Source organism: Lepidochelys kempii, chromosome 1 (assembly GCF_965140285.1).
Source record: "Lepidochelys kempii isolate rLepKem1 chromosome 1, rLepKem1.hap1, whole genome shotgun sequence".
NCBI lineage: Eukaryota > Metazoa > Chordata > Testudines > Cheloniidae > Lepidochelys > Lepidochelys kempii.
This window is the reverse complement of record NC_136380.1, coordinates 275736440-275755888: the sequence shown is the minus strand read 5'-3', so window position 1 is coordinate 275755888 and position 19449 is coordinate 275736440. Positions and strand designations below refer to the sequence as shown.

Below are 19449 nucleotides of genomic sequence, written 5' to 3'. Positions count from 1 at the left end.
GGATTTAAGTGATGGGAGGGACCTTGTGCCATTCCTCTGCACTGGGGTGAATTTCACCCCCTGAAATTGTTGTCACAACTATAAATTGTTGTCACAACTATTTACTTTTTCAGTAAACACAGCGACATGTGCTTTTTTTCCAGCTGCATTAATGGTAAGATTTTTCTGGGGGCATGGGGGTGGGGGGAGGCACAGCTCAATAAATGATTTTTAAAATATTTACCATTTGTAGTTTAAAAATAGCAATTAAATTATTTCAGGTTTGTGCAGAGAACATTTAATTTATTCTAAAACTTTCAAATTGAATATCATTTTGGATGCATGGGCATTTTAAGCCTTGGGATTGTGTTTACTATCTGTGTTCATTCAAAATGTATTTGTTTTGGAAACAGCACATTTATATATAACCAGGCAGTTAGTTTCTACATCAGTTTTCAGATGTTCACTGCTCCTTATTGAAATTTCTTTGTCACTAATGGTAAATGAAGCAAAAAAGAATTTATTGTGTGTTTAAAGGAGTTTTAGGGTTGACCATAAAATTAGCTGGTTACCATAGAAAATAATTTAACATATAAATAGCAAGTCTCTCATGTATATTTAGGTAAGAATTGGTTTAAGCTTAGTGGGTATTTTTAATTTAGCTAAACTGCAGTGGGGTCTAAAGTTGAACTGCCAAACTGTATTTAAAATATCCTGTTTTCACAGAGATTAGAGTTCTGGGTAAGTATTAAGAAACAAGAGAAACAAAGACTCTTCTCTTTGGGAAGGGGACACTTTTGTGTACTTTGTAAAGGTATTTACTAGACCATCTATTTTAAAGTACATTGCTGCTGTAAGTAGGGATTTGCCAAACCTGCATCTGAATTTAGTAGGATTTATGAATCAGGAAAAGCAATTAGATTGCTGCTTCTTGTAGACCTGTGAATAATCTGCCCTTATGAAATAACCACGTCAGGCTTGCTAGTATGCAGAGTACAATATTTAGTTCACTTCGACTTGGAGTTTTTGGTCAGTACAGGCATTCTTGCAATTTAATCCTTACCTCCTAGATTCAGCTGAAACCAGGACATGCAATTTGATGATTACCACAATATTCATGAGACTAGTAATATAGTGTTCATCTGTGCTGCTATTGATATACTTGTATAGTTCCCAGTATCATTAAAGAAAGTTTTTGGAATGCCTTAAAGAATAATAAGATCTCCTATATATTTTGGTAATCCAGATGTGTTTATATATAATATGTATTGTATACATATGGGGGTCTGATTCTGTGGAGTATTAAAGCTCACAACTCCCACTGAAATCAATAGGAATGGAGGACAATCAGCCCCTGTCAGTAAGTGCTCAGCACCTCAAAGGAACAGGTCCAGATAGTATATAAGTATATAGACCAAAACATCATCTGGGGAAAGACGGCTCCTAAGACAATTTATTCACAATTGAAAAATCTGAAAAAAATTCAAAACTAACTTGGCAAAGTATTTACTTCTTAAACATCCAGCAAAACCAGTATTCTTGTTTTTGCAAAAGGTGGGAAATGTTTCACACAGCACTATTGCAGAGACATCAACCAGGGAAGATCAGTGATCACCTTCAGCCTCTACTGTTGAACCTTATAGATCTTTCATCTGCATCGGATGGGAGATGGATGTCTAAACCAGTGGTGGGCAACCTGCGGCCTGCGGGTCACATGTGGCCCATTAGGGTAATCTGATTGCTTCCCACAGCTCCCATTGGCCAGGAATGGTGAACTGTGGCCACTGGGACTTGCGGAGAGCCATGCCAGAGGATGTTCAATGTCAGCAAAATGTCTCATGGCTGACAATCAGATTACCCTGATGGGCTGCAGGTTGTCCACCACTGATCTAAACATTGAGTACAAAACTCTTCTCTCAGACCATACGGTAGTGCTCAGCTTTGTGCAGTTCTCCAACTGACATCACTGGGAGCTCTGAATGTGCTGGAAGAGCATAATATTAAAGATGAAAACTACTTTCAAGCAAATCTGAAAGGATAATTTTGTCCTTAAAGCTCAGGGGCTGATCCTGCAGTCCTTATTCAAACAAAACTCCCATTGACTGTGTGACTGCTTGAATAAGGATTGCAGGGTTGGGCCCTAAGTGACATAAAATACAACTGGTGAACCATTTCAATGACAGGACCCTGGAAGAAGGACAAAGCATATTTGTTGAGACAGGATAGATGATGCAATTAAATATTTTTTACATTATTGTCATATCAGATTTATAACTGTACATGTATTTTCATTTAAAATTAATCACAATGTTTAACCATACTGTTTTCTTACAGTGCTCAAATAAAATTGCAAGCTCCATTAACAGACTTTCATTTTCACAACTGTCTTTCAAACAAAAACACCACCAACTATTGTACAAACGTACTACCATCTGATTATTAATTTATATGTGGATATGATGGAGTCAAATTTCATCTGACAACATACTGGACAAAACCTACAAAACTTCTGAATAATGGAAAAACATTGGCTTTGTTTTTAGTACAGCAGTTCTTCCCAAAGGAGAAATTAAAATAAAAGAGAAAGGTTTCTGAATCTTAAGTGATGGATGAGAACATGTTTACATTTCCTATAAAATTCAAACATTCCAACAGACTAGTGTTTGTATATTGCCTGGCGGACTAGTACAAAATAAATTGCTTTTGCTTGTTTTATGACTTCCCCAGATTTCCAGTGTCAGTAGTAAATAATAGGAAGTAAGTCAGTCTCCTTGGGGAATGACACCAGTTGGGACCCAATCGATGGCATTCACTCCACCACGAAAGAAGGAGGACCAGCTTCAGTAATTTTGCCTTATTGATTTGGTGGCTGAGAAGTCCAAATGCTAATGCTCCTAATGATCAGCCATTCCTTTTGACTTTTGGTAACAAGTATTCTCATGCAGTTAATATCAAACAGAACTTTGTGTTCCACATCTGTCATTTCAAAATTTCCATTTTTGAACTCCCCTAGTCTCAAGTAAGTAGTGCATTGCCTCCCTTTTTTGCTCCCTACAATCTTTTCCCCAACTTCCAGGGCTCCGTGATGCAAGATGTCATTTTGACGGTCTTCTGTTCCAGTGATAACTTTAATTTTATTGAGTTTAATAGGCTTTTCAAATACAATCACATAGAGATCTCCAGTAGAAGGAGCTTTCCCCCAGAAGTACTCATCAATGCTGCTGTAAGCCTTGCTTGCCTCGTAGTTTTCAAATACATTTATGTTGGTGTGAAGATTTGCGGGTGGGTTGTCAGGGATGTCAAATGAATCCTCTTCAAAGTCGTCATCCTTTAGCTTGTTCTCAGCTCCTTTGTAGGATGAATAATATCCCATGTGCTGGAACAGAGATGGCTTAAAGCGGATGACGTCCTTTTGAGCTAACAATCCACGGAAATGGATTAGCAGCCAATCACAAGGCATTTCCTGGTAAAACATCAGCAAAAAATGAGCCAGGCGTGGGAGGTCATGGGAGTGGTATAGCTTTCCAATATAGCCCAGTTTGGAAAACTCCAGAGTCACCCAATAGGAACCTTCTCGCGAGGTAATTACTTTCTTAACAGCAGTTAAGAAGTTTTTAGAGCATCGAACATCATCTTCTAGCATGACATAATACTCAGAAAGATTAGCACAAAAGTTAAGCAGGAAAGCATAATCTACATTTTGTTTGGATCGGAACTTCACACGGTCTTCTGGGTCATTGTAATTTCTCTTAAGGCCATCCAGTACTGGATAGTACTCCTCAGGGGCATGGATAACCATTAACCTGCCAGCAATGATGTGATGAGCAAATTTCTGTGAAATATCCTGGACCATCCCTTCACACCAGGATGAGTCAAAATCTGCTAGGTGAACCACCACTGTAATTTCTTTCAGTTCCTCATAACTTGACTGCTCAAATATGGACTTGATCGTCTCAAGCAAATAATTCCCCTTTTTCCGTTTGACTGAGGATAGTCCAATAGTAAGATACTCTGTGCAGAAGAAAATTCAGACAGAAAGATTAACTGAACATGAATCAGACTTTGAAAATCATATAGCAACAAAGCTAACCTCCAGGCCTGTAGTGTATTAAATAAACCTTCTGAATGATGAAGTCTGGGATGTTTGATATGTAAACGTATTAAGCTGTACGCCACAAAGACTGTTCTATGCTTTTCAATGAAAGAAGAATTGTATTGTAAGCAATTTGACATATGGAGACTATCGAATTAAGCATTAGTTTCCTAACTGCAAGAAGTGTTGTGAAATGGACTAAAGCCAAAGCGATGTGTGCATATGTGCCTATTAGAAAAAAAGAAATACATATAGACAATATTAAAGCTATAAAGAAACGGAATTGAAAAGTTACGGCTCACAAATTGTTCTTAAGTCAAGCCATTATGAAAAAATAGCACAAAAGTAAGAGTTAAAGAATAATTGCCTTGCTTTTACCATTTTATGGTACTGTAACAAGCTTAATTACATTTATACATAGTTTTGAGGATTTCTAAGCTTTTCATGGATGATTTCTTCTAGCATTTTCAGTTTTTAAATATTTTCCAATACTCTCATTTTTCCTTGTTAGAATTCCTATCACAAATGTCCTTTATTTTTTCAGTTAGAAATAGACTGAAGATTGAATTTGAGACAAGTAATAGATTGAATTTGAGACAAGTAAATCAGATTTCACTTAAAAGTACAATACAGTTGACTACTGAATATTTGTATTTCTATAAGTCGTTTTTAGTGCATTTAAAACCTTTTGGGTATGATTTGAATCTCAGGTATGTGGCATGAATTGCCGCCTGTGGTATTTGGAAATAGCTTTTCTTGCATAGGTGCCTACAGCATTAGCTGAGTTCTTTCAGATATTTGTTAACATGCACTCCAAATCTATTATTAGAATCTAGCTGTTTGGATGAAATGCAATCTCTGTTGGAATTGTGAGCAACTACACTTTTAAGAAAATCAGTTCATCCCCCTATTTTCTGTACAAATAGATTCATGTTAAAACTAGTATGCTTCATTTCCATTGGCGCTGACCAAAACTCTACATAAATATTTTGATTTGTAAAATTTTGCAGATCATGTTCCAATGAGGTGTCCTGTGGCCTTCCTCTAAACTGTCCACTCAAAATGGAGTTGTAGTGCGGTATAGTACAAACGCCATCAGTCCTCAGCACGGCCTACACAACCCCAAACATCTCAAACCTTATTTCAACTAACATTTACATTGTAACCCTGTCCTAGGAAGACCAACAACTCACAGATGTCTTATTTTCCTCTCGGTGCTTGATCTTATGCATTGGATGTATGCTTGGACTTCTCCATTCTGACCCTCATTTTCTTTGGTTGTGTGTGTGAAATGATTGATTTGGTGCTCCGAGGTGACCTGTCCAAAGCCAAATATTGGCATGTTTCTGTGTGAAGGTGAAAGTCTTGACTCCTGCCTAAAGTCAGAATATTAGAGAGATGAGGTGGGTGAGGCAATATCTTTTATTGAACCAACTGCATAAAGTCAGAATAACCAGACAATTTGGAACTGTCCTACCTGGGGCCTGAGTGTGGGAAAATCTGAGTGTGGGAAAATCCCCTCATTGCAGGCTATAGTGCTGTGGCTCAGTCCCTCTATGGTCCCAGCTTATGGAATGACCTTCATGCCCTATATATGGGTGTTCCCAGCTATAGGATCCACATAAGTGAGGATTCAGTGGTTCAACCCATCTCAGTCCATGGAGATCCAGAAGTGCACCTGCATTGTTCCCTTATATCATCCCTGTGCAGAAGTACCATGGGAGATCTATGGAACAGGCAGCATTGTGAATTTCACTGTAGGTGAAAGAGTTTTCACACAATTCTAAAATGAAATAATTAATTTCTGTAAAAAACATCTGAGGTAACATCTTACTTCATTTAATGAAAGTCAGATTCTGGTTACTTACTTTTCCTTGGCAAAGGTGTGCCAGCTAGATAGCGATAGGAAACATTTATAGATCCTGAGAAATTTGACAAGTCTTTAAAAGTGTGAACATAGCGCTCTGAATTAAGCTGGTGTGTGGCTGTTTCTCTGATTAATTGCTTGTCCCCTTCCTAGTAAGATGAAAAGAGACAGAATGAGAGAGAGAGAGAGAGCACATGGGAGGGGAAATACAGAGAGAAATATATTTGTGAATGCTGGCCAAACAGACAAGGGGGACAGACAAATTTCAAAGAACTAACTTTTTCAAAGTTAGTTTTCTAGAAAACATTTAAATCTCACCTCATTTTAAAAATCCGTTATCTGAATATTATATATTTTTGATTACAAGAAATCTACCATATAGTTTCAGATTAAGAGTAATTGGGAAAGAGGAAAAAGCCCTTTGGCATAGAAACACTGAAGATCTAGTTCTCTAAAAGAATTGAGAGCATTACAGTATTGCCAGAAAAGTGCTGCTATATTCAAGGTAGGACATAATCCCCCTTGACGGTATAGTGGGGAAGTGTTTAACTTTTATTTTTTGTCATATTAGAAACTGTTGCAGGTGAAACATGAAATAATATTCTGAGACCTAAGGCAAGACTGTACCACTCTGGCCCTTCCCTGAGAACGGACCATTCCTTCCCTAGATCCTTGATGCGCAGGGGAAGTGCATAGACTGTACTATGCTAAAGGATGTTGGTGCCTGCACCCACTGCATGCCCTGCCACCAAAGTAGACTGGTGCAGAGAAAGGATAGGGTTATGGCCCTGCCTCTTTCCCATCTCTCCCCTTTCTCTTTGAGTTGAGGGTCTCCATACCACTATGGCATACACAGTGCCCCACCCACACCATCTGTCTCTTAATGCTTAAGCAAAGAAGAAAATTTTCCATTGGAGCTGTGGTGCCATGGAGTTGAGGTTAGAGTTAGGAATGCTTTTGTAGTTCACATTGGGTGATGTTGCCCCTGAGAAGAGTAAGAAAATTATATGGCAGTTTCACATGTGTGCTACAATACATTAATGCAAGACAAGTGACTTGAGCTTTGATTAAAAGAGAGCACTATGCAATAAACAATATTGCTAACAAGAGCAGAAAGGAGAAAAAAATAAACAACATTTATTTCAATGTTATTCAGGTTCACAATCAGGGATGTAAGAAATCTATCTCACATACAGAAACCTATCTTATGTTCACATTAAGTTCACTATTTTTCTTTTATTGAAGAAATAAATAATCCATTTATGAGTTGAGTCAGGTTCTCTTGGCTAACATCCAGACGCAGCTACCTGAACTGTTATGCTCTCTCGTTCTGCAAGATCTCCCTGGGTAATTTCTTTCTAGTGCTGCTAGGCTACCTTGCATTTACTGATAAGTTATGAAACAAAGCTTTATGTGTATCACTTTCCAGATTAGAATGTAGCTCAATGGACTAGCTAGAGTCCATGCCCTGACCCCACGGGGTTACCAAACAGATGTTCATACAGCTGATCCACTAGGCCTGCTGGTTACTCTGTCTCCTGATTTTTCTGTGGTGATCCTAGTTTTCAGGCATTAATCAGGAAAACAGTGTGCACCCAGAGAGGGAAGTAAGTGCAGGGGGAAGAAGCAGTCAGTCAGTAATATATACACTTTGTACTACATTTGCCCGACTTTGTGAGATTCCCTTAATTTTCCTGGGAGCTGAAGGAGTTAATTGGCTCTCAAGAGACACTTTGCTCTTCAGAGGATCCCCATATGTAATATTGTTATTACTTTTACAATGCCCCCAAAGGGTACTTATATTTACAATAAAAATAAAAAGACACGGTCCCTTCTCCCTATCACTTACAACCTACAATATATGCTTAAGGTCAGCATTGAACCAGGCACATTCCGAGTTTAAGTGAATTTAGTGTTCATGAAAGTTTCTCAAAAAGAAAAGGAGTACTTGTGGCACCTTAGAGACTAACCAATTTATTTGAGCATGAGCTTTCGTGAGCTACAGCTCACTTCATCAGATGTTTACCGTGGAAACTGCAGCAGACTTTATATACACACAGAAATCATGAAACAATACCTCCTCCCACCCCACTGTCCTGCTCAGTGGGGTGGGAGGAGGTATTGTTTCATGATTTCTGTGTGTATATAAAGTCTGCTGCAGTTTCCACGGTAAACATCTGATGAAGTGAGCTGTAGCTCACGAAAGCTCATGCTCAAATAAATTGGTTAGTCTCTAAGGTGCCACAAGTACTCCTTTTCTTTTTGCGAATACAGACTAACACGGCTGTTCCTCTGAAACATGAAAGTTTCTGGATCCATTGATCAGGATCAGCACACACAGCTGCAATTTCAGCATTCCCACATTGCCCTGCCAATGTGTGTCAATGCTGCACATCACGTACATGAACTGTAGTTGTATCACTAAGGCTGCTTAAGCAAAGTTGTCTTTGCTGCACTATCCCCCAGTGGGCTCATGCCTTGAAATGGAGATTTCTGTTCCCACTTCAATACCCACAAGAAAGTCAACACTTTTACGCAGCAATAGTGAGTGGATTCTACTGGAGACATGCGAGAGACTCTGAATGAAATTTGAAAGCCCCCAAAATCAACATTTTTCACTTTTGGGGGGCGGAGGGAGAAGGGAAATGGTCTCTGTAAGGTGCTGGCTTGTCTCCAGCCCACAAAGACTCACTGCCACTCCAAGCCTCTCTTCCCAGGCATGGTTTTGTTTTCCAAACACAAAAACAGGCACAGCTCTTCAGCTCACCCTAGGCTACAGATCCAAGGTCATTTCCCCCCTTGCCTGTTTCAGTCCTTCTTGCAAGGACTAAAAAAGTCCTTCCTTGCTTTTTTAGCTGAGTACCCCCCAGGTTTTCTCCCCAGCAGGTTCCCACTGGCTCCCAAAGGGGTCTCCCTACTGCTCCTGTTCCCCCTTCCTTACTGACAATCTAGCACTACATAGCCCCAGGTGGTGCCTTGCCCTCTCAATTAGCCAAATTCTCTCTGTCTTCTTTGCAATTAAACACCCCTGGCTGACCCAGATGACTGGCCTCAGGCTGTAGAACTCTAAAACTGCAGTGTAGATGTTCAGGCTCAGGCTGGAGCCCCAGTTCTGGGGTCCTTGCCCCTTGTGGATCTCCTGAGCATCTACACTGCGAATTTACAGCCCCGCAGCATGAGCCATGTGAGCCCGAGTCCAATGGCACAGGCCAGGCCTGGGTGTTTAATTGCAATGTAGACATACCCATTGGGAGCAACTGTTCTGGCATAGGGGAGCGGGACCTGCTTCACTTAAAGGGGCCAGCCACACTTTCACAGTCCATGTTAATGAAAAATGCAAAGAATTTCACACTCAATATGGGGGAGGGGGACTCATAGCCTTGTTCTCCATTGGGCTGGGTATCTGAGAAAGGTAGCTGGGGAAGGACTGGGGATGGGCATCATTCCCTCATCAGCTAACTTAAGGGCACTTTCCAGAGGCAGTGACTAGCAGGAGAGCCTCAGGCAGTGCTACTCCACACATATAGGGAGTCAGGGAGAGCCTTGCAGAGAGTTCCCGGTTCCCTACATGTGTTTTTTTCCTGCAAGGGAACTATTTGGCATATTATTTCTAAACTCCCACATTTAAACTGCTGATCTACTCCTTTAGCAAAGAAAACATGAGATGGACCAGGGGAGCTGTCAAATGTGGTCAGGGATGTAGAAAATAAAATAAAATAAAATAAATAACATAAAAAAGCCAACAGCCTAACACATTTGAAAAATGGTTGATGGACCATAAAGGTATCAGGAAATCTGGGAAAACTGTCAGGAGAAAGTAAAAGACTTGGCTGGGAGCTACATGAGCTCAAACATGTCAGATTTGTGATGAGAAAAATAATAAAAGGAAGTGAATGTAAAAAAAAAATTAAGAATAAGACATTGCTGGAGTCGGCAAACAGGACAGAAAAGGATTTAAAAAACGAACCAAAAAGATGCACTTTCAGAAGCATCTGGGGGGAATTTGAAGCAATTAGCAGAAGCAAGAGAAGCATCAGGGTGGGTGACACGGGGAGAAAATATGGCATGAGCCAGGTCAAATATTACCACAACTAAGAGACAATGAATAAATAAGATACTGTACAAAATCTCAATGCAAACAATGTCACTAGGGGAAGCAATATATCAAAAAGTGGAGTGGCATACCAAAAAACAGGGATTCTCTTTTGGATTACTTGAAAATGAATTGGCTAGCAGTGATAATATAGTAATATCACTTTTTTAAAATCACAATTTCAATTTAGCATAAGTTTGATATTATTGAACATTGCCTATTAATGTCTTTGGCCCTGATATTGAAAATCCTTATATATTTATTATAACTTACTTGTATTACAGTACTGACTACAGGCTGAGTGGGACTCCATTGTGCTAGTTTCATAGTAACAGACAAAAATGTACCCCCCTCCCCCACTAATGTATGTTCTTAATATACAAGACAAAGAATGGGAGTGGAAACAGAGGTACGGAGGAGTAAAGTGACTTGTGATTTGTTCAAGCAGGTCAGTGGCAGACCTAGTAAGAGAAACCAGGTCTTCTGACTCCAAATCCAATACCCTGTTCCACAGATCATGTTGTTTCATGCTTATCTTTACTCATGTGACTGCAAGAGCTAGGCCTTAAACAGTTGTCTCCTTTCAGATGTTGTCCAACTCTCAATGTCCATACTACCATTAGTATCTCAGAAGTCATTTGACCTTAAATTGTGGCATATGTCCAGCGCAAACTGTAGAGTTACATCACATTATCACTAGTTTAGTGATTGAAGCTACTGATTCAGGTGCTTTAGGAAATCCTACCTTTAAATCATAAGTTTACAACAGGTACCATGAAAACTTTGAGGTTCCCATCAATACCTTTCCACCTGCCAAAGGCCCAAATTTGGGACACATGGCACGACAGAGACTCAAAATGAGACACTGAAAAACAAATATTCATGCAAGAAAATGAAAATGATGTGGGATTAATTCCTGTTGTGTAATTGAGTCTTCTGTCGCATTAGTTGTATGTGTAATGCCACGCCCCTGGGTGGGTCATTATCAACAGGGACTGAACCTGGGTCTTTTAGTTCACACGATTACCTCAGACGTAAATAATTTTCAAGAATTAAAATGAGGGAAATCCAAATGTGTGCAGAATGGAGATAATTTTGTGACTAAAATGGAGAACATTCAAGAGGTATGGCTCCACACTGTGCTAGATACCTTACTTGTCATGTCTGCAGTGCTTCTTACACGGACAGTGGGAAATACTGTGATATATGTTACTTCTATAAGAAGAAAACATCAAGATTTTAATGGCACCCTCTCATATATATATATATATATATATATATATATATATATATATATATATATATATATATATATATATATATATATATATATATATATATATATATATGTAATATGAGTCATTTTGAGGAGACTCATGAACAGCCCACTAAACCAGGAGAGTTGCAACTGTCATTTTGACTTCCAGCCATTTTCTAATTTGGCTGAGTACTTGTGGTACCTTGTACTCTGTGCTTGTTCCATGACCCCATTTCTTCCACCTAAGAAACTTACCAAGACATAACCATCTTCAATGTACAAGTTCATGAAGAGCAGGCAAATGACAAGGACTCCTAAGAATGATACTGCTGATCGTTTCCGTAAGCATCTCATTTTATCCAAATATTTCAAAGTGAGCTTCATGTGAAGAAAAACATACAGGGTCTCCTAGGAGAGAAAAATACAACATTACTAAATTCTTTGAATACGTATAGAACACAACCACTTAGAGACCAAATCACAGCCATTAGCATGTGCATTACTTCATGTGTTTGAATTAGAGATGGCCATGAACTAAAAAAAAAACCCCTAATTCAAACAGTCCCACATTTTCAGGGATTCTGAACCTGAAACCAGATTCCATGTTTGTGGCTCATATCCATGTCTAGTTTAAATCAGAAAGACCATTTCTCTTTAAGATACTGTCCATTACATTTTGTTAATTATTCAACCAAGTTTCACTCACTGAGCTTATATATCGGGGTGGCCAACTTGAGCCTGAGAAGGAGCCAGAATTTACCAATGTACATTGCCAAAGAGCCACAGTAATATGTCAGCAGCCCCACATCAGCTCCCCCCGCCCGTTTCCCACCCACTGGAAACCCCGCTGATCAGCACCTCCTCCTCTCACCCCCCGCACCTCCCGATTAGCTGTTTCATGGCATGCAGGAGGCTCTTGCTGGGGGGAGGAGCAAAGGCACGGCAGGCTCAGGGAAGGGGGCAGGAAAGGGTGGAGAGGGGGCAGAGCAGGGGGTTGAGCAGTGAGCACCCCCCGGCATACTGGAAAGTTTGCGTCTGTAGCTCCAGCCCCAGAGTTGGTGCCTATACAACAATCCACATATTAACTTCTGAAGAGCCACATGTGACTCCGGATCCAAAGGTTGGCCACCCCTACTATATATGAACGTACTGTATGGGGCTGTGTTTTCTTAAATTGAGGCAAAAAATGGTCTATGCGTTGTTAAATTGCACATACAAAAATAAATATTGACATGCCAATAGATATCCAAGCTGATAGAAAATAGATCTAAGCATGTGTGGAAATTTGTCAAAGATTTTGCACATTCATTTTGAGAACTTTCAGGATGAATAACATAAAAAAAACCCTGGAAATGAAAATTACAATCCATATTTTCTCTGCTAAACTGTTTAAACATATCAAACATTTTGAAGAATGACTCCACTAGATCCTAAATAACGTGAGACATACACACAAGGTATTAATAATAGCAAACAGTTCACCATCAACATTAGCCCATATCGACAAAAAGATGAGCTTTGGAATAAGGAAGTTATGTGTGTACGACAGACTTTTTAAACTCTTATAAGAATAAGAACAACACGATAAGATAAATAAGGAAATAAAAATGAGTGAATGTCAATATTCAATGAATGAGACACATCCACTACTCAAATCCAAAGTATCTAGGAAACCAGGTTAACCAGCTATGGGAGAATTACACCACCACCATTCCGGGTATAGGGGATATGATGGAGGAACAGAGAGAACATCTAGGCTGTTTCTATAACTTGGTGATCTTGAGCTGCTCAAATGGCCCAATGAGACTATATTTAGAGCATCACATTGTTTTCTCCCATCCTAATTATTTATGAAAACAAGTACCAGGACTCTACCAAATTTTGTCCCCAGAAAGTAACACAAAAAGGGCAATGTTTGTAATACCAGTAATTTGTTTTCCAGTGAAATATGCTGGAAAACAAATGGACTAGTAGATGAGTCTTTGGTAGAGATCATGGAGTATAGCTTATTTTTCCCTCTAGCAGGAAAATGTTGCATTCTAACCTGGCTTTCCTATGCCTTTAATTATTCATTTTGTATTAACAGCTGATAGTATTTTGCAGGCTTGTTTGTTTGTTTTGGAGCAGGCCAATATTTTGAAGATGAAAAAAATGCACAAAGTATTTTTTTTAAACTTGAAATTTAGGTAAGAAAATGACATTGCAATTCCATCTTTATAGTTCATTGCATGTTAATATCCTACCACATGCTGAGAAATATATCTATCTGTATCATACATAGTTTCATTTCCATGCCTGGATAGCTTGCTTACTTTCATTACATATGAAATTACAAAGAAATGAGTCACAAAAGTAATAATTCTCATGCCGCTGACCCAGGTCTGAAAATATATCAAAAAATTTTTGCGCAGTACGTGGGTTAGAGAATTCAAGAGGGGTTGGGGATAGTCCTAGGAACCTGGTGCAAAGTGATGAAGCAGTAAAGAAAGTGGGTTTTTGTTTCTGCTTTTTTCTTTTTTAAGAAATGCTACATCAGTAGACTGAGTACAGGAGGTAAGAAAATCCTACCTGAATATGAAGTGATACATTGTTGATTAAATGATTTTATTGCCCTGCTTACAATTGGCAACTAGAATGTGTACAGTGACATGGTCTGTGGGTTCCCTCAAATTGTTATATGAGGATCCCTTAGCAATTTGGAGGGAAGTGACAGTAGCTCCACCAAAATTTTGCCCTTTTTACTAATAGTAGGTAATGTCATAATAATATTCAAAAGGACTTTTTTAAAGTAGACATCACTTATAGATATTGAAGGGGATACATTGTCCCTTTCCTCAAAATTATTGTTTTTAAAGGGTGGGATGGGAATGAGAAATTCACAAATTCACATATGAATAGATTTAAACACAGTCTCTGTTCAGAATCTGGCAAGGGCTAGCCTGATTCTCAAAAGTTCAAGTATGTTTGAACACATGGATGTTAGAGATATCAGCAACTCTGGGGTCAAAATTTTAGATGGGGCAATGCACCTTCAAGCATTAAAGTGAAGTTTGCCTCTGAAAAATTATTGTACCAATGGCACCTTCTTACTCACTAGGTTACTCTGTGTGTGCGCTCAGAGTCGTATTTGCTGACCTGAGGTACAGCACTAAACATTTCCTGCTTTACTTCACATAGTCCTGCGCAGCCAACACTGCTATGAGCTGCAGATTCTGATCCATATTGTGCATCATGGACATAATTATTTCCAGGCAGTCATCAGTCGATTATTTGTATCATTGGACTATCATAAATTGCAGACAATGGGGTTGCAGAAGTATAAGTGAAGGACTACAGAAATTTTATTAGTGGTGATGATGTGTAAGATGAAAAGCATGCAGCTTGTGTCAGAGCACAGGCTCAATTTGCAGGACAGGCTTTTAGAAGAAAACCTCCATATTTTTACTGGGCACATTTAATATGGAAATCATTATAACAATGAACATAACGGTTCATTGGCAAATAGTGTTCACAGTAATTTGAAGGATACAACAAAGTACATTTTCAAGGATTTTGTTTGTACATAAGAGCCAGTTATAGATTCATACCAATTAAACAGACTGAAGAGAAGGATGCCACAGTTATGACTTAACAAATTTATCATATACAATATGTTCTCCAGACAATGTGCTGACACTTGCTCTTACAAACACTAGATGGCAGGATGCACACACATTTGCTGTCAGATCAACATGCTTCGTTATCTGTATTTCTCCCAATCAGTTTATTATTAATGTATTGCTTTGTTTAGCATACTTACAGTATATGCTTTTAGGAAACATTCCCTGCATTTTCCCAGAACTGTTTTTTTGTTACAGTTCAATTTCCAGCTTCTAACACTGTATAGCTGAACACGGTGGAAGTGACATTTGTCAGAAGAAAACTTAGTATTTGTTCCCGGCGTATGTGAATTCAGTCAGCCTCTTCTGAAAAAACAAAACAAAACAAAAACAGCTTTGGCTCTTTCCATAGTAACATGACAACAGGCTTTAAGATATTTAAACATAATAAATAGTCACCATTACTAAAGCCAAAAAAGGCTGAAGCCCTGATTTTTAAGAGGGCCTGAACTCAGCATCCAATGCCACAACCACTAGTTTGTATGTGTATTTTTTAGTACCTATGTGTTTACTTCTCCCCTTTTCATATGTAATTAGATAGACATCTAAGCTATATAAATGCAACTGCTTTTGAAATCAATCCTGAAGGATTTCATGTTCATTAATAAATGCATTTGTGACTTTTAATTTTCTTTTCTATTCTAAAGATGACTTGTGCTTGCCTGATTCTTTTTCTCTAGTCCCCATATCCCTGCTAAAGTTTACATCTGAATTTCTTCTTGATTTGTCAAAGTTTAGGCATCATGAACAGGTGTCTTTTGACAATCTTAGTTCATTCTCTTTTCAGCTGTTTTGAGATACACAATCTCATGAAGTTACAATGATGAAAAACTGCTCTTTATTGGATCTGTAACTCTGGGAAATTGTGCAATAATACCGAGGTCAAGATTGATTTTCACATTCCAATTCTTCACTTTCTCTTACACAATCAATACAGCGAAGCACAAATTTAAGTATTACATGATTTAAAAAAAACCACCATCTTTTAAAAAGAGTCTCTTCTTTATGAGTCAAATCCTACTCCCAATGAAATCAATGAAAATCTCAGACCTTTTTGGACACCTCTCAGCAACTTGTGCTCCATGATTTCTAAGGCCTAATCTCAACCCCCGTCATCCCTCTGTGTGGCCACATTACAGCCAGCTATGATCTAGCCTCAGCTAATCAATACAGCAAACAAGCTATCGACAGATGGTAAGTACAATGATGTAGCAGGGATGTGTGTTTTGGTACCTGTGTTCCACTTCTTATGTATTTGAGTGCTACATCTCAAAAACTCAAGAAAAGTTGCTTATTTGCAGAGGAACTGATGACTGTCAGAAATGACAACTGAATTATTAATGTATAGTAATAACATTTCCAAATCAGCCATACAGCTTTGCCTGTCACTACAAAGTTCCTGTTTTTGGAAGTACAATACAACCTACCCATTGCCACATTTACAATATCTGCAAAACCCAGAGAACACACACAAATACGCATGGTTGGATTTTCAAACCCCTGGTGAACTTTATTACAATCCCTCATTTGACTAAGGCTCTCTGAAGCAGAATCCCTACACATCAGCCTTCTGATGTACTGTTCTGCCATTGTGTAGCTGAGTTGCTGTGCTTGCATTTCTTAATGCTTGTCCAATTTGTTTTTCTGCTTTTCTTTTTGGAAGGCTACACTTGAAGCCCCAAAGGCTGTGTTCAAGTCTCTTTATGAAGTATGTGATCCACACAGAACAAAAGATTCCAGAAAGAAAAATCTAGCCAAAATGTAAATGATTTTTTTACATGGTTAATATTAAATTCTACATGAGGGTCTGCAACACTTGTGTTAGCATGTGTCATGGTTTTTCCATACAAGACAAAAAATAAGAACACCAATGTAATTGTATATATTTGCAGATATGGTTGGCAGTGAACTGGAAAATTGTAATGTATAGACTATTCCATGGGGTTTAGATAGACTTCCAACAAGATTCACTGTCTGTCTTACTGAAAGCTTGGAAGTACATATATGTAAAATGTTTGAAGCTGACACGCATGAGGTTTGCTGGCACTGGCAGCAAGAAGTAAAATTGGTGTTGGGGAACGGAAGGTAGAGTGCCTTAGTTCAGATGAGACTAACAAATCTAACTAGGGGTAGGTTACATGTGATTAAGCAATCCCCTCTTTGTACTGGGTGTTACTTCTATAGCAGCACATGGTACAAAACATGTAGTTTAAAAAATTTCATGTCCAGGGAATTTACAATCTAGATACTGCACTGTACTGACAATTAAAGAAAGATGCATGTGGGCAGGCAAAGACTTTATCATAGTTAGTAGTGAAGGAAGGCTAGGCAAAATAAGTGGGCTTGAAGAAGAGATTTGAATATTGAGATGACTGCTTGGGAAAAAAAACAGACTAGGCAGAGTAAAGTATTCAAGGGGGAGTGTAGGAAGAAACAAGCTGAAGTGTAAGGAGGTGCAGAACTGTATAGATATGCAAAGGTGAGGCTGAAGAGCTTGAATCATATAGGACAAAGTCCATGAAGAGATTCAAGGAGGGAGAGACAAAGTAGTGGGGAAAGGGTTATTTTCACTCTAGAGTTTTAGACAGAATAGAGATTAAAAAATTAGGGATGCTGCAGAGAAGGTTACATTAATCAATTCAATAGATGACTAATGACTGAGAAAATGTATTGACTTGGAGGACAGAGTGCCACCTAATGAATCAGCAATACCACTGGATATGTTTTATCAGCTGTGACAGAGGAAGGAATGGGTTTTGGAAATATAATATAGAGGAGGAGCTGACAGGACTTGGCAAAAGCCTGGATGGTCGGGTAAATGACAAAGGAACTTGACAGATTGTGAGCCTCAGAGATGAGGAGGACAGTTCAGCTATCAATTAGGGAGAAAGAAGGGAAAGAAAGTGAGGTGAGACATGCAGGGTGAGACATCTCAGGGCTTGTCTACACTTGATAGGCTACAGTGGCATAGCTGCAGCACTGCAGCTGTAGTGTTACAGTGTGGACACCACCTACGCTGATGGGAAGGGTGTTCCCGTCAGCACAGATAATCCACCTTCCCGAGAGGCAGTAGCTAGAAGACTTAGGTCATTTTAACTACATCACTTCGCACTCCAACCAACATAATGAAGCCAACCTGATTTTCTAGGGTAGATCAGGTTTTACTCCTGGGGGGATTCCGAATGATTGCATGCCCGTAGAAACCCTCCTCCCCACCCTGCAGAATTCCTGTGCTTCCCTGAAGAAAATGGCAGGGAAGCAAAGTGAAGGTGTGTGTGTAGGGGTGGGGGAATGACCATGGGCACAGTTTTTGGGAGGGACTGCCCCCCCCCCCCCAAACAAAGGCAAGGCATGGGGGGAACATGGGGTTATGTGCCACTGCCCCCCCACCCATTTCTGCAAGTGCAGAGATGCCCAGCTGCAGGAGGCTGCATCTGGGCTCCATTGACTCTGCAGCGGAACACCTCCTCGTGAGTCCTACTGCCAGTCGTGCTCCCCTTCTGTGTGCTGAGAGCCTTCCTGTGCAACAGTGAGTGCCCGTGCTGGGTCTGGCTAAATGGGAGTGGGGGAAGAGGCAGTGGGGAAGGAAGGGGGTGGAACAGGGCAGGGGGAAAGGAAAGTGAGAATGAGGGGAGGGGAATGCAGAAGAAAATGGGATAGGGGAATTGCAGGGGGAAGCAGGAGCCCGGCATGCAGCATCCCCTTGGCACAGCTGAGACTCCCCAGTTAAGTAGGCCCATTGAACCCTCACCCTGACAAGTCCTACCCTGCTACATCTGGACCCCCACCCCAGCCAAGCCCTCTCACTCAGACCCCCACCCCACTGATCCCCAAGCAGCTGCATCTGGACCCCCACCCCATCAAGCCCCACTTCCCCAGAACCCAGACCCCCCCCAAACCCCAATCTCTCCCCACTGAGCCCCATCTCCCCAAACCTAGACCCTCCCCCATTGAGCCCCAGCCACCTTCACCTGGATCCCCTGCAGAATCCCACTGCCCCTGCATCCGGAACCCTCCAATGAGCCCCTGTGCATCCAGATCTCCCACTGAGCTGCCCGCAACCAGATTGGCTCACACAGAAACCTCTCACCCCACACTTGCATCCCCCCCCACACTTGGATCCTGCTGGGCTGAGCCTGCCCACCCACACCTGGTGCACCTAGTGCAGAGGGGCAGGGCCCTGGGGTGTTTCTGGGGTAGGCCCAGCCCTTGCACTGTGTCAGGGTGAGATGCAGCCTCACTGTTGAGTCCCTGTACCAGGGGAGGTGGGGGATTCAGGGTGATCTCCCACCTCAGTGGAGTCAGTGGTCTGTGCTTCCCACTACCATGCTGGAGCCACATTTATCTGACAAAATTTGCAGCATTTTGCAGCATTTTAAAATATTGTACACATGATTTTTTAATTTTTTGGCACCGAATTTTAAACTTTTTGGCACAGAATTCCCAGGAGCAAGGTCTTACAGGCAGGCAGAGATTCAAGACTGGGGAGATAAGGAGAGG

At 40.2% G+C, this 19449-nt stretch overlaps 1 protein-coding gene across 7 annotated transcripts in view; it reads right to left on the bottom strand.

The window, feature by feature from the left end:
• Nucleotides 1-1427: 1427 nt before the first annotated feature.
• The window catches only part of MGAT4C (MGAT4 family member C), a 685173-nt gene continuing 667151 nt past the window's right edge, over nt 1428-19449 (bottom strand). For all 7 annotated transcript variants that reach the window (XM_073331101.1, XM_073331129.1, XM_073331109.1 and 4 more), the window contains 4 exons: nt 15090-15255; nt 11546-11698; nt 5941-6088; nt 1428-3990 (listed from right to left, as the gene is read on the bottom strand). In XM_073331101.1, the coding sequence (XP_073187202.1) occupies nt 2834-3990; nt 5941-6088; nt 11546-11674 (1434 nt within the window). In that variant the 5' untranslated portion in view covers nt 11675-11698; nt 15090-15255 and the 3' untranslated portion in view covers nt 1428-2833. The remainder of the gene's footprint in view (nt 3991-5940; nt 6089-11545; nt 11699-15089; nt 15256-19449) is intronic.